General features: G+C 38.8%; 1 protein-coding gene across 1 annotated transcript in view; it reads left to right on the top strand.

Annotated features, from left to right (window-relative positions):
* nup93 (nucleoporin 93) overlaps positions 1-12,157 on the top strand; it is a 147,430-nt gene extending 135,273 nt beyond the window's left edge. Inside the window, exons 14-22 of the mRNA XM_048605700.1 lie at positions 467-593; positions 2,117-2,189; positions 2,564-2,608; positions 4,266-4,382; positions 6,346-6,464; positions 9,262-9,379; positions 9,948-10,031; positions 11,076-11,204; positions 11,928-12,157. Coding sequence (XP_048461657.1) covers positions 467-593; positions 2,117-2,189; positions 2,564-2,608; positions 4,266-4,382; positions 6,346-6,464; positions 9,262-9,379; positions 9,948-10,031; positions 11,076-11,204; positions 11,928-12,038 — 923 coding nt within the window. The 3' untranslated portion in view covers positions 12,039-12,157. The remainder of the gene's footprint in view (positions 1-466; positions 594-2,116; positions 2,190-2,563; positions 2,609-4,265; positions 4,383-6,345; positions 6,465-9,261; positions 9,380-9,947; positions 10,032-11,075; positions 11,205-11,927) is intronic.
* The last annotated feature ends 171 nt before the right edge of the window (positions 12,158-12,328 follow it).

Below are 12,328 nucleotides of genomic sequence, written 5' to 3'. Positions count from 1 at the left end.
CCCCCCCCCCCCCCCCCCCCCCCCACACACCTTCTCCCTGTAACCCTGCATATCCCATGGCTAATGCACTTCAGCTACACATCCTTGGACACTATGGGACAATTTTAGCATGGCCAATCACCATAACCTGCACATCTTTGGACTGTGGGAGGAAACTGAAGCACCTGGAGGAAACCCATGCAGACACCGGGAGAATGTACAAACTCCACACAGACAGTCGCCCGAGGGTAGAATCGCGCTCAGGTCCCTGGCGCTGTGAAGCAGCAGTGTTGACCACTGAGCCACTGTGCTGCCAAACTTATACTATAGTTTGCAGTCGATTTTCAAGTTCTCTTGAGATTTTCCTGACCCATCATGTGTTTTCTTTTGGGTGAGAATACTGAATTCCACTTTTTCAACCCTGTCTTTGTTTCTATGTTGTTCTTTTCAGTCCTTTTATAATTCAATTTTTGTAATCTTCTAACAGTGAGTCAGGACAGCGCTGATCCCCGTCCAATACGACGTCTTAATTTCATCCGTTTGCTAATGCTGTACACCAGAAAATTTGAACCCACTGATCCCAGGGAAGCACTCCAATATTTCTATTTCCTCAGGTAATATTCCTTCGTATCTACCTATTGCAATCTAAGCAAAACTCAGGGGCATAAATTATGCCCCATTTCTTTTAGCAAATTATGAAATGTGTAAACAGCAAAACAATTTTTTAATTCATTTGGGACATTTTCAACTGTGGAAATCCAAATGTGTATTTAAAAACAGTAATCTAATCAGGAATAAACTAAGAACGAGGCTTTTGAAATAGTAAACCATTATTGTTAAGCAGGCATAACAGTATTGTGTGTAAGTTACCGTAAGCTACCTTTAATGCAGCTATTTAAATCTCTATCAAATGCTAAAACAGTTATTTAAACTTTATTGCATGTAGCAACCAAAATAAGACCCCTCAAGTAAGCAAGTTAAACCCCACAACCCAACTTGACTATTACCTGATTTATGATGGAATTTAGCTATGATTCCAACCAACAGTTTCTATCTCCTAGATGACTCCAGGTTACATTCTTGTGGAATGAAGTTCTGCTGCTAAAGATTCTTAGAGTTGAATTTTTATACAGTTTTCTGTCCTTTTAAGTTTATGGTGTGACTTTATTAATGATCCTTTAGATTCTTTCATCCACAATATTGACTACTCCTCTGGAACTATCAAGTCTGCGGTTTGCCTTCTTATCAGAAGTAGCTTCGTTGCTCCTTGTTGCATTCGGCACTGACTGTCTGTTTGAAGACACAGGTTTTCTGAGATTATTAAGTCCTTAAATTCTTCAGGGCAATCATATGTCTATGTGACATTAAGGTAGCCAGTCATGAAGCAGGTGTTAAAACGGCTTTGTTTATGTAGCTTTGTCTCCTTTGTCCGGGCATGGCTAATTGCTTTCAATTCCTGTATAAAAGTTTGTCCTTTCCCCTGAACAGTTTTCCAGACACTTATTGCTGATCCTTTCAATCCATGAACAGTTGTTAAAGTTCTGAAGTTTACACTTTTGCAACAGCTTTGAAAGCTGTTATAGCCTTATAGTGTCTATTTATAACAATATATCTGTTCTTAAGGTAGCTTTAGGGCCAAAAAAAAGTGCAGGTATTAATTGTTTGAGCTTCTCGTACTTGATTTGAACTGATGGTCATTAATGGTGCCATTACTGCAAATTGGTTGGAAAATGACCATCTGTTGCTCACTGATGTTTACCCTGCAGAGAATTTCCACAGTATTTAATGTAGTTATGAAATGGTTTCATCAATCAGCATGTGGTTCTTCAGGTATTGTGTTTCTAAATTTCAGACAGGTAGTTCTCTCAGATGTTTTTGTCTGATTTGATAATTGAATATAATATTGAGAAGCAACATCTCCAAAGTTGCACAACTGAACTTGCATGTTAAATTGCTAAAGATAGTTGTTGGAGTTCAACCAGCTGCACTCCACTGCCAATGGCAAGTCGGAATAAATTAAGATGCTGAAGACAGAGGGAGAGAGAAACTAGAATTTGGCTTTCCAACCTGCACAATATGCTGTGTAACTCGGCTGTCAGATTGAGGCTTATTTAATTCTGTTTGCTGTTTCTTATAGGAATGAGAAAGACAGTCAAGGAGAAAACATGTTCATGAGATGTGTCAGTGAACTTGTCATTGAAAGTCGAGAGGTAAGTCATGTATCAACTGAGACATAAATGCAAAACACTAATGTAGTGCATTCTGTTTCTTTAATTGCATACATATATACTCATGAATGTGGAGCAGGTGTAGGCCACTCAGCTTCTTGAACCTGTTCCACCTTTTATTAAGACCATGGCTGATCTGATCACTCTGCATTCCTGGTACTCCCTGCAACCTTTCGGTCTCTTGTTTGTTAAGAATCTATCTACCTCTGACTTTAAAATATTCAAAGACTGTGCTTCCAACACATTTAAGACAAAGTTCCAGGAACTTGCAACCCACTGGGAAAAATATTTTTCTTATTTCTGCATTAAATGGGTGGTCCCTTATTTTAATCAGCTTTTTTATCCCTTGTTTCTAGTTTGATATGCTGCTTGGCCGATTAGAAAAGGATGGCAGTCGAAAGGTGAGATGAGATTTGCTATGGCACAAGATTGTTTGGTTTTTCCCTTGCTAACTTTAGATGTTTTACTGATGCGTAAAGATGATGTTAGACTTGTCAGTTTCGCTGCATCCTACAGCGTGAACATGGTTATAAAAGTTGCCTGTAGTTCTGTCATTGGTTCAGCTGGGCGGTGTTTGTTCTGTTACTTCTTTCCCTTCCCATTTCTTGCTCCTACCACTTTCTGGAGGACAGCAACTAATACTCAATACAAATCCATGGATACTGGCAGTTTTCAGACTGCATGTCCAAGCAGCTGTGGCAGGTCTGGTCAGAGAGTTTGGACATTGCCACCAAATCTTAGTTTCTCATCTTCTGGCCGTCCTTCACTCGTGCAGTGGTTTTTGCTCGGAACCACTGGGGCCATGGACCTTTGTTGTCACTGTGCAAGCCTTCCTACCACACCCTACACCTCACAAAACAGTGTGTAGGTAGACTCAGGATCACTGACATCCATGTTGCCATTCTAATTCGACATTGAGTAGAAGTAGAAGCCTGGCTTTATGGCTCAGTGACATATTGATTAGTCTGAATCTGTTGAGCCATTAATACAGTTTATGCTCTATTATTTCGCGATGAAGTCACAGGAGAAAGGAAATTCTTACTGAATATGCATATATACCATGTCAACAGCTTTAAGGAGAAAATGTCATTCGCTGTTTTATAATATGTAATCTTTCTGAATTGTCAGAAGGCTACTATCATAAACTTTAATCTTAGTAAGAAACCCTAAGCTGTGTAATATGAAACGTTATCCTGTTATGTGTTGACGTCGCAATATTGAAACACTATAGGATCAGTACAATTTTTTTACAAAATAACTTTGGCCAGAGCTGTAATTTGGAGTTGTTTCCCTTTAAAGATATCATGGTTTATACATATTTTATGTTATTCAGTGCTCTTTATTGCTAAGTTGTGCACTCTTTTTGTATTCTAATGCATTAGTCTTGAACCTTGCACGCTTGTACTACACCGCAGTAAGCGGGAAGTGTCCTTGAGGTAAAGATATTGACCAAACAGGAATTCCATCTGTGTAGTTTTCTCCATCGTTTAATTTGGAGTCTGCTTAGCAAGTTGATATGTTTCAATCTATCACCTGGTTGACCAAAGAAAATTGCTTAGTACACTCATTTTCAAGAATTGCCTGACTACAACTTTTATAATGTTGCAGAACCCCAAGTGTTTAAGTAGGTATTGGAGCTAAACTGTTTCTTCAGTAGTAGTGTTATAAAGTGATTGTAAGAAAGGTTTCATACTTTATTTAAACTCTTAAAAAGCTATAACTTTTTTGCTCTCTTCAATCCCAACAGTCATTTTCATTTATATTTAGTTCCCAGTGATCAAATTAAATAGTCTCTGAAAACAATTAGTAAGAGTTAGATGTAGAGCAGTTTTCACTTCATTCTTTTTGACCCCAGTCTCAGAAGATAAACAGTGCAGCAGTTTAGAATGCGACATTTCTATTTCCTGCAGTACCATTCCATTACTATTCTGAATGCCGTTTCTTAATAAGCTATGGTACCTGATTGGTGTAGATATTACAATAGAATTATACAAAATACTTGAAGCAAATTACACAATGTAATTCTTCTTTCTTCATCAATTTTCTTTCATTGCACAGCCTGGTGTAATTGACAAGTTTGCTGGTGACACAAGAGCTGTTATCAGTAAAGTAGCTACCGTGGCTGAAAATAAAGGCCTATTTGAGGAGGCTGTGAAACTTTATGACCTGGCCCAGGTAGGCAGGAACTACAAAGTATTTAAGCATGGTATATGTGAAAGAAATGAGATGTCCTCCAAACGACATTCAATTTATGTCAGTATGTTATGGATTTTATAACATTGTTTAAAATTGTTTGGATAAATATGGAGCAGTGTGCAATCTTACTTTTTTTGTAAGTTTTTGGAAAATTTTTTTTTTGGTTATTCTTTCCCATTTAGAATTCCCCAGGCATTTTAATTTAAGTAAACCATCTCTGCTCTTTTGGGTGCCTTTTGTCAATTTTTCCCAGCTTGTGGTGATGGTGGTGGAAATGGAGAATTGTGTGGGTAAATTGTGAAGGCTGCACACTGGCTCTGCAGTAGGTGTTGCAGTGAGAGTTGATTTTATTGCTGCTCCTTCCTGTGACTGCACCATTGTAACGTGTCTTATTGATTTTTATACAAAAGCTCCGAGAATAAGTGAACTGTTCTGCTTTTCAGTGTCCTCGCCTACTGATGAACCAGTTTGTTGTTCATCTAATGCCCTGTGTATTATATCAGAATGATGCTATGAGTTGAAAATACTGAAAACATTCTGGTACAGAAACAATTTCGAGTATCTAAAACGCATGCCAAATTATAACTGACTGACCTCCGTTCTCATCAGTCGGATATTTTGTGCGATTTGTCTCCACATTTTTCTAAAAAGGTAATCTAGCCCACCAGTACTCTCTCTCTGACATTTGTTTGGGTGCTTGGCAGCACTAGAATAATTAGTATTGGCACCTAACCATTTTTAAATGGAGACGCAGACATAATTTGCTAGTGACTCCCCAGTTCGCTTCATTTTATTAGTGCAGTCTGTAAGCTTTGCTGACATCCGTTTTCACAGCCTTTAATTTTCCCAGGTATAAAGATCCAAATCTCTCAGATTATCAGTAATGGTAGAAGCCTTTCACAGAACTGACTCCAATGTATCTTGCCGGCCTGAACTTTGGTACAGAATGCGATTGTTTTCAAAGAGCCAGTCAGTTCCTTCAATGTGTATAGCTACACATTTATTTCAGTGCTTTAATGCCTTCCACTAAGAAGGTTCCGTTAGCACTGATTCCGCTATTTCAGTGAATTACGCCCATTACTATAATGAGAGCCTCTTCAGTTGGCTACAGGCATCTGCAATCATTCTTCTTTGTGCCCCATAGAAAAAACTTGTTTTACCTTTGTGCAATAAGACCCATGAGGTTGTTAAGCGCATGTCAGCCATATTCAAACAGCGGTCTGTTGGAGCCCTTGCACATTATGCCAAAGGATATCTGAATACAGTTTTGCGCCTGCACTTGGCTATTCCTAGTTCACAATTTTCCATAGACTGGAAGCCACAATGTGAATGAGTTACTGTAAGTCATCTTTGTTTCTCTTTGTCACTGGCAGTAAGAAGCTGGAGGCCAGTTTGCGCTCTCCTACCCACTTTACAAGTTTTAAAGAATGGCAATGATTGAGACAGCTGGTGAAATGGAAAAATAAAAACAAAACTCAGAATTCTAAAACTGTCCAGTCATCATTCCTGCGGTCATTTTATCTATCGATGTCAGCAGCTGATGGGATAAAAATTTCACTTTAATCTGGTGGAAAACCAGTAATAGTGACCTCATTGACCTGGATAGAAATTCAAGTCAGTGACCGATCTCCTACTCCTGTTTACCACTGGTCGTTAAAAGTGAAAATGTTTTCCATGATATTGCAAAGTTCTGGTGAAAGTTACAGGGCACAGTTGTGCAAGCCATTGGGACTTATGGCTGGATCTTAAGACTGGTCACCTCAGTATCCCTTATCACTGCAATATTCTGTCATTTTCTGTTAAGGTAAGAACATTTTGCCATCTGTGGCAGGCACAAGTCGAGAGCCTAGTCAATCTATAGCGCAAAATCGTCTATCACGAATTTATATGTACAGAATCTTCTAAGCAGTAGGTTAAGACTTCATTAACATACTATTTGCAGAATCCTGACAAGGTCCTGGAGCTGATGAACAAACTGTTGAGCCCTGTGATACCACAGATAAGTGCACCCCAGTCTAATAAAGAACGATTGAAAAACATGGCACTTGCAGTAGCTGAGCGGTAAGAGTCGTAGGTTGTGTGAATGGTTTTGTCTTTATCGTAACTCCGGTGTCAAGGTAATGGAAAATGCCCTATTTAAGAGTAGACTGTAAATTATTTACTAAAGCATCGTAACTTTTTTCTCCATAGTCCCATTGAAAATGCATTGCATGCTTGTTCAGTTGGGTTTAATTATCTCAAGCAGCTCATAAGCATAATTTGAGTTGAGTTTTCAGCAATTTAAAACTTATCTGATTTAAAATAGCTAAGAATCAATTTTTTTTTTTTTTTGAAAGCAAGGTGACTAGAAGGAAATGTCACGTTGTTCTTCTAAATGCATGACTTGTCAATATATACCACTTTAGAACAAATCGGTAGCTTGGGCACTATATTGGCTTGGTAGTGAAGCTTAATTACTAAGCAAATCTAGATCTTATAACATATCCATAAACTAACTACACGTGGTCTAGGCCCGAAACGTCAGCCTTCCTGCTCCTCTGATGCTGCTTGGCCTGCTGTGTTCATCCAGCTCTACACCATGTTATCTCTCTACACATTAGTAATTGTCATTTTTCAAACCATTCATGCCAGTGTGGATATGAAGAGATTTTATTTCCATACAAAATACATTTCTTTAATTTTTCCAAAGCTAGCTGAAATTTCCAGAGTGTTCATTGCATAAAGGAAAACATCAATGATTTGAGAAACAGAGCATAACACTGTTTTCAGAGATCAGGGGCTGTTGTTCACGTGACTGTGCAGGCTAGCTATGCAATAGCAACAATCATTATAATAGTAACTATGATTCAAAAAGCATGTCATTGCGCATATATACTCATGTACTACTTCTTTCCGGTAACCCTCCAGTGAGGGAGTCGGGGTGGATACTGAGGGAGGTGGTGAAACGAACTGGTGGGGAAATTTGTAAAAGAGTCCTGAAGTTGATTTGTTGGAACAAAAAGTGCTCCTCATGCCCCACAATGGTGAGCTTGATGGAGTGACTGCAGACGATGCAGTTCCAAACAGTCTTGCTTTGAAGGGTGGGCAAAGATCAGGAAGATTAAAACCTCATCCTTGGCGCTGCTTAAATATCTAAAGGTTGAGGTAATTCTGATCTACAAGAGGAAACGAGAACACTATACAAAGGAGATATTACTGTAATCCAGGGCTTGTTTAGAAAGGTTTGATTGTAAAAGGCTTTAGGGAAGGAATGAGATGCAAAAGAATTTATTGACTTGAATTCTGGCGACGAGGGCCTGAGTGGCTGAAAGCGTGGCTGCCAGATAGAAAATGGCTAGAGTCGGATGAACAGAAGAATCAATGGAGATCTATGAGCTGTAGGATGGTACCTACTCTTGATTTTCTGTCCATACTCACTACCACCCAGTCTCCAAAATCGCCGTTGCTTTTCCAAAGCATTTGAATGAGGTAATGCCTCCCAGATCCATGCCCAAACTTTCTGTAGTTCAATGTCTGAATCTCTAATCAGGGTTTTTGGCTCCCCACAGCACTATGTTATCTCTTCTCAAAATCCCACATGGCATCCCGTGCAACAGTGACAAATGTTACCTATCCTGCTCGGCTTTCTTGATCTGCCTGTAATCTTTGATGTTTGTGCATATAATTTTCTTCCAGAGTCCATCTTATTATCATCATCCAGATGGCTGGGACTGCACTGGGTTGATTCTATTCCTATTGACAAAGTTGTCACCATAGAATTGCTTCAATGACGTCTCTTCCAACTTCTACCTTGTTGCTTCAAATGTGGCCCAAGGATCTATCCTTGGTCCTCTCACTTCTTACAGACGTGCATCTCCTTAGTGACATCAAAGTACATCATCATTTTCTACATATACACTGATGTCAGATTTTTCCTCGTCACCCCTCAACCTTTCTCCGCTATCTCTAAATTGAGAGACTGCTTATCTGATATCCAGTACTGGATGAGCAGAAGTTTCTTCCAACTATATCAATAGTGTCTTTAGTCCTAACCACAAACTCCATCCTTCTCCCAAGCAACCATCTGAAGCTGAGCTAAATTGTGGGTAATCTTGGCATCATTTAATTTCAATTTATGGTTCCGAGCACACTTCCGCACTATCGCTAAACCATTTGGTTTCTACCTCGGTAACATCGCCCAATTCCAGCTACAAAAACCGTCATCAGTTACATTTTTAAAACCACTAGATCTGTGTATTTGACACTGCTGCTGGTTGACCTTCCATGGTCTACTCTCATAAACTTGAATTAACCCATTAATTGTGCTGTACCTGATGACGTGTTCCACTTGCATATCACCCCTGCGCTTACTGATCTACGTTGGCTCCCAGTTATGTAACACCTCCATTTTAGAACGATCTGTTTTCAAATCCTTCATGACCTCTCCCCTCCTTAACTCTAATGTCCTCCCATTCCACAATCCACCAAGTTATCCTGTGTTCCATCAATTCTGGGCTCTGAACATCCCTTTATGTCACCCACATTCCCATTGACAGTTGGTCCTTCAGCTGCTGAAATTCCCTAAGTGTCTCTGCCTCTCTTCCTCACTTCCCTCCTCCTCTAAGACTTTTGTTAGATACTGCCTCTTTGAACAAGCAGTAGTTCTTAAACCTCTTGTGGCTAGATGTCAAATTTTGTTTTAGAACTATTGTGAAGCACCATCGGATGTCAATAAAAGTACTTTCAGGCCATTATTATTGGAGGTAAGGAGATAATGTGACACTTTGGAGAATTAAGGCAAATTAAGTTGGCACAGGCAGCGCGGGTGATCTATGAAATGACAGCATCCAGATAATGATTACATTTTCCTTTTTGGCAGGTATCGGAATCGGGGTGTTGCTGCAGAAAAGTCAGTTGACAGCACTTTCTACCTTCTTCTGGACCTAATTACCTTTTTTGATGAATACCATTCTGGCAATATCGATAGAGCAATTGACGTGAGTTACTTGTGTTTCTTATGTTACAACAGTGACTACCTCTTCAAAAAGTACTTAACTGACTCTGTGAAACACTTTGAAACATCTGATGATTATAAAAATAGCTATATAAATGTAAGTCTTTTTTTTTCCCCCAATTTCCCTTCTGTAAACCAGTTCAAGGACAAAGATTTATCACTACAAGCTATTTCTTGAATGCACTCCTATAGTGGTTGAAACATTGGTTGCTGTTGAAATTACTGCTTAACCAAAGGAGGGCAGCAAGAACGCGCTGCTCTCTCTCTCTCTGTTCTGATTCATTCCATAAACTGTTATAGCAGCAAGTTTATTGTTGCATCTTCTGTAATGTTGATCAGGTTAACTTCAGGAGGTATATTTTTCATTTAAATTACAACAAGAAGTCATACTTTCCTTAGTCTTCCTTTCTTATATTTAGGCAACATCTAACCACTGGTTGATTATCCTGTCCTGTTTTATGAACCTTCCAATTTTCTCAATCAATTTTGTCATGTTTGATTTTGATGCTCTGCCTAACTGCACTTGCCTGTTTTTTTTTCCTCCCTCGTAGGTCATGGAGAGACTGAAACTCGTGCCGCTCAGTCAGGAATGTGTTGAGGAGAGAGTGGCAGCTTTCAGAAATTTCAGCGATGAGGTAAAAAGCTTTTGCTGGAGGTGGTTTGCTATAATACAACTGTATATGATCTTTGAAATGGTGTGAAGTTTCTGGCCTGTCATTGGGAGTATGTTGCAAAAGTCTATGTGATAGTAAATTCAAAGATTGAATTTCCGTAGTCGCTTTGAAGATACTTGAAAAGATTCAGAATTCAACATGGCATAGAATTCAATTATATTCATTTCTGATGGAGAGACTCGACCTTATTTCTGATATCCAGAATCGTAAAAGATTGCAATAATTATGACTGGATTAATGCTGCAGTCCATTGTTCTTTCTGTTCTGAGACACGTGTCTAAATCTAGGATGAATATCTGCAGTTTGCTACCTGTAAGAGCCCTGTATAAAATTAACTTTCCTCTCAGACAGAGGTTTGTGGCGATAATTTGCCTACCATTTGGGCATTGTTGCTCAGGCAAACTAACAGCAAATATGAGAAATCGGGAAAATTAAAGTCTTACGGACAGGGCTTCTCTTCAAAAGTTGGATCCACACAGTAGATGCTTAAAATGTTTAAAAAAATCTTTAAACTAAAAGGAGTTTATAAAATGCATTTATCCTATACACTGTTTGTAAAAGGGCAGTGGAAGTCCATTTAATAACTTTCAAAAGGAAATTAGAGAAATACTTGGGGAACATACTGCACAGCAGTAGGTGGTAAACGACACAGTATGACTAATTGGGCAAGCTTGTTTGAAGATCGCAGACAGGATAGGACGATGATGTGTTTCGTTGCAGCACAGTCTGGTAAACAGCTGCATTGTTCACTCTTCTTTCTTTCCCTTCTGACCCACTGTATGTCTACTGTTACAAAAAGCTCTCAATGGAGCTTGGTTATTAACAACCTGTGATGGAAGCAGTTCTTTTTAATCAATTTAATGTACAGTATTATTGACATTGAGAAATTTGTTTTGAGAAAGGTGAAATAGGAATGGCTGCCACTTGTGTCTGACCAGTATTCTTGCTAATAACATTTGTGCAGCAACAATTGGCATTGCTAATGAACAAATCTGTTCTATACAGATTCGACATAACTTGTCGGAAGTGCTGCTTGCCACCATGAATATTCTTTATACCCAGTACAAGAGACTGAAGGGCACAAGCCCAGCCACCCCAACCAGACCTCAGCGTGCGGTGGAGGATAGAGACTTGGTAAGATTTCATTACAGGACCTTAGTATCTGTTTGAGCTGTTGAGAAATGCTAAACTGGATCAATTGCACTGACACAATGTCAAACCTTCGTTTTTTTTTTCTTAAGGATTATACAATTTGCTTCTATAAGCTTCATGATTCATAAAAGAAATGGAGGGAGGCTGAATTTTTGGTGAGCCAAAACTGATTTGAACAGAATTGCAGACCGAGGAATAGAAGTTCAGAAGAGAATCTTCCCTCTCCATTGGTCTACCTATTTAGATGCTTAGACGACATTTTGGGAGTACTAAATGTTCTATGAGAGCAGATTTCACGACTAAGTCTTTTTCTAGTAATGATTGGCAATGTGTGGAAACATGTACCACGAACCTAACAATCCATTGGTACTTATAGGAGCAAATTATTGCAGATATTGGAATCTACTGCCTGACCTGATATGATTTCTAGCATTCTTGTTTTCAGCCCATTGGCACTTGCATGTCAATACAGGGAAGCAAACAATTTAAGTGTCATTTTGAAAGAACACAAGAAGTAGCATCTTACAGTATTGCCTGTGTGGTGCTGCAAATAATATTTTTGTGCACATAAAACTTCCTTTTGATTGAAATTTGTGAATTGTATTTGCAATAACAGTCTCTTCAAAAGTCCATCTTGCTGCTTATTTCATTTTGCTTGATGGAGTGACTGTAACAGTGTTTTTTTTTATATATCTTTCTTGATAGCAACTCAGAAGCCAGGCACGTGCCCTGATAACATTCGCTGGAATGATACCATATAGAATGGCTGGTGATACTAATGCACGCCTAGTACAGATGGAAGTCCTCATGAACTGACAATTGCAGGGAATTCTAACGTTGGAGCAGTAATCCGGTGGTGTAATAATAAATTTTTATATTCAGAATTTTTTTTGTACTTTTCAAACTGGAAATAAAATTATCTTTCCTGCTTTTGATTTTTGGAATACTTTGGTCGTTTTCATTTAAATCCCTGGAGGTCAAATAAGGGCCAAATCAGAAACATTTGGTTTGAGTTTTGGTATCATGATAATGCAAACCAAGAGGCTGTGATTAATTTTATTGAATTGCGTACAGCTCAAAATTGTTTCGTGGAAGTGTCATCATCT

Source organism: Rhincodon typus, chromosome 15 (assembly GCF_021869965.1).
Source record: "Rhincodon typus isolate 14 chromosome 15, sRhiTyp1.1, whole genome shotgun sequence".
NCBI lineage: Eukaryota > Metazoa > Chordata > Chondrichthyes > Orectolobiformes > Rhincodontidae > Rhincodon > Rhincodon typus.
This window is presented reverse-complemented; position numbering and strand designations above follow the sequence as displayed.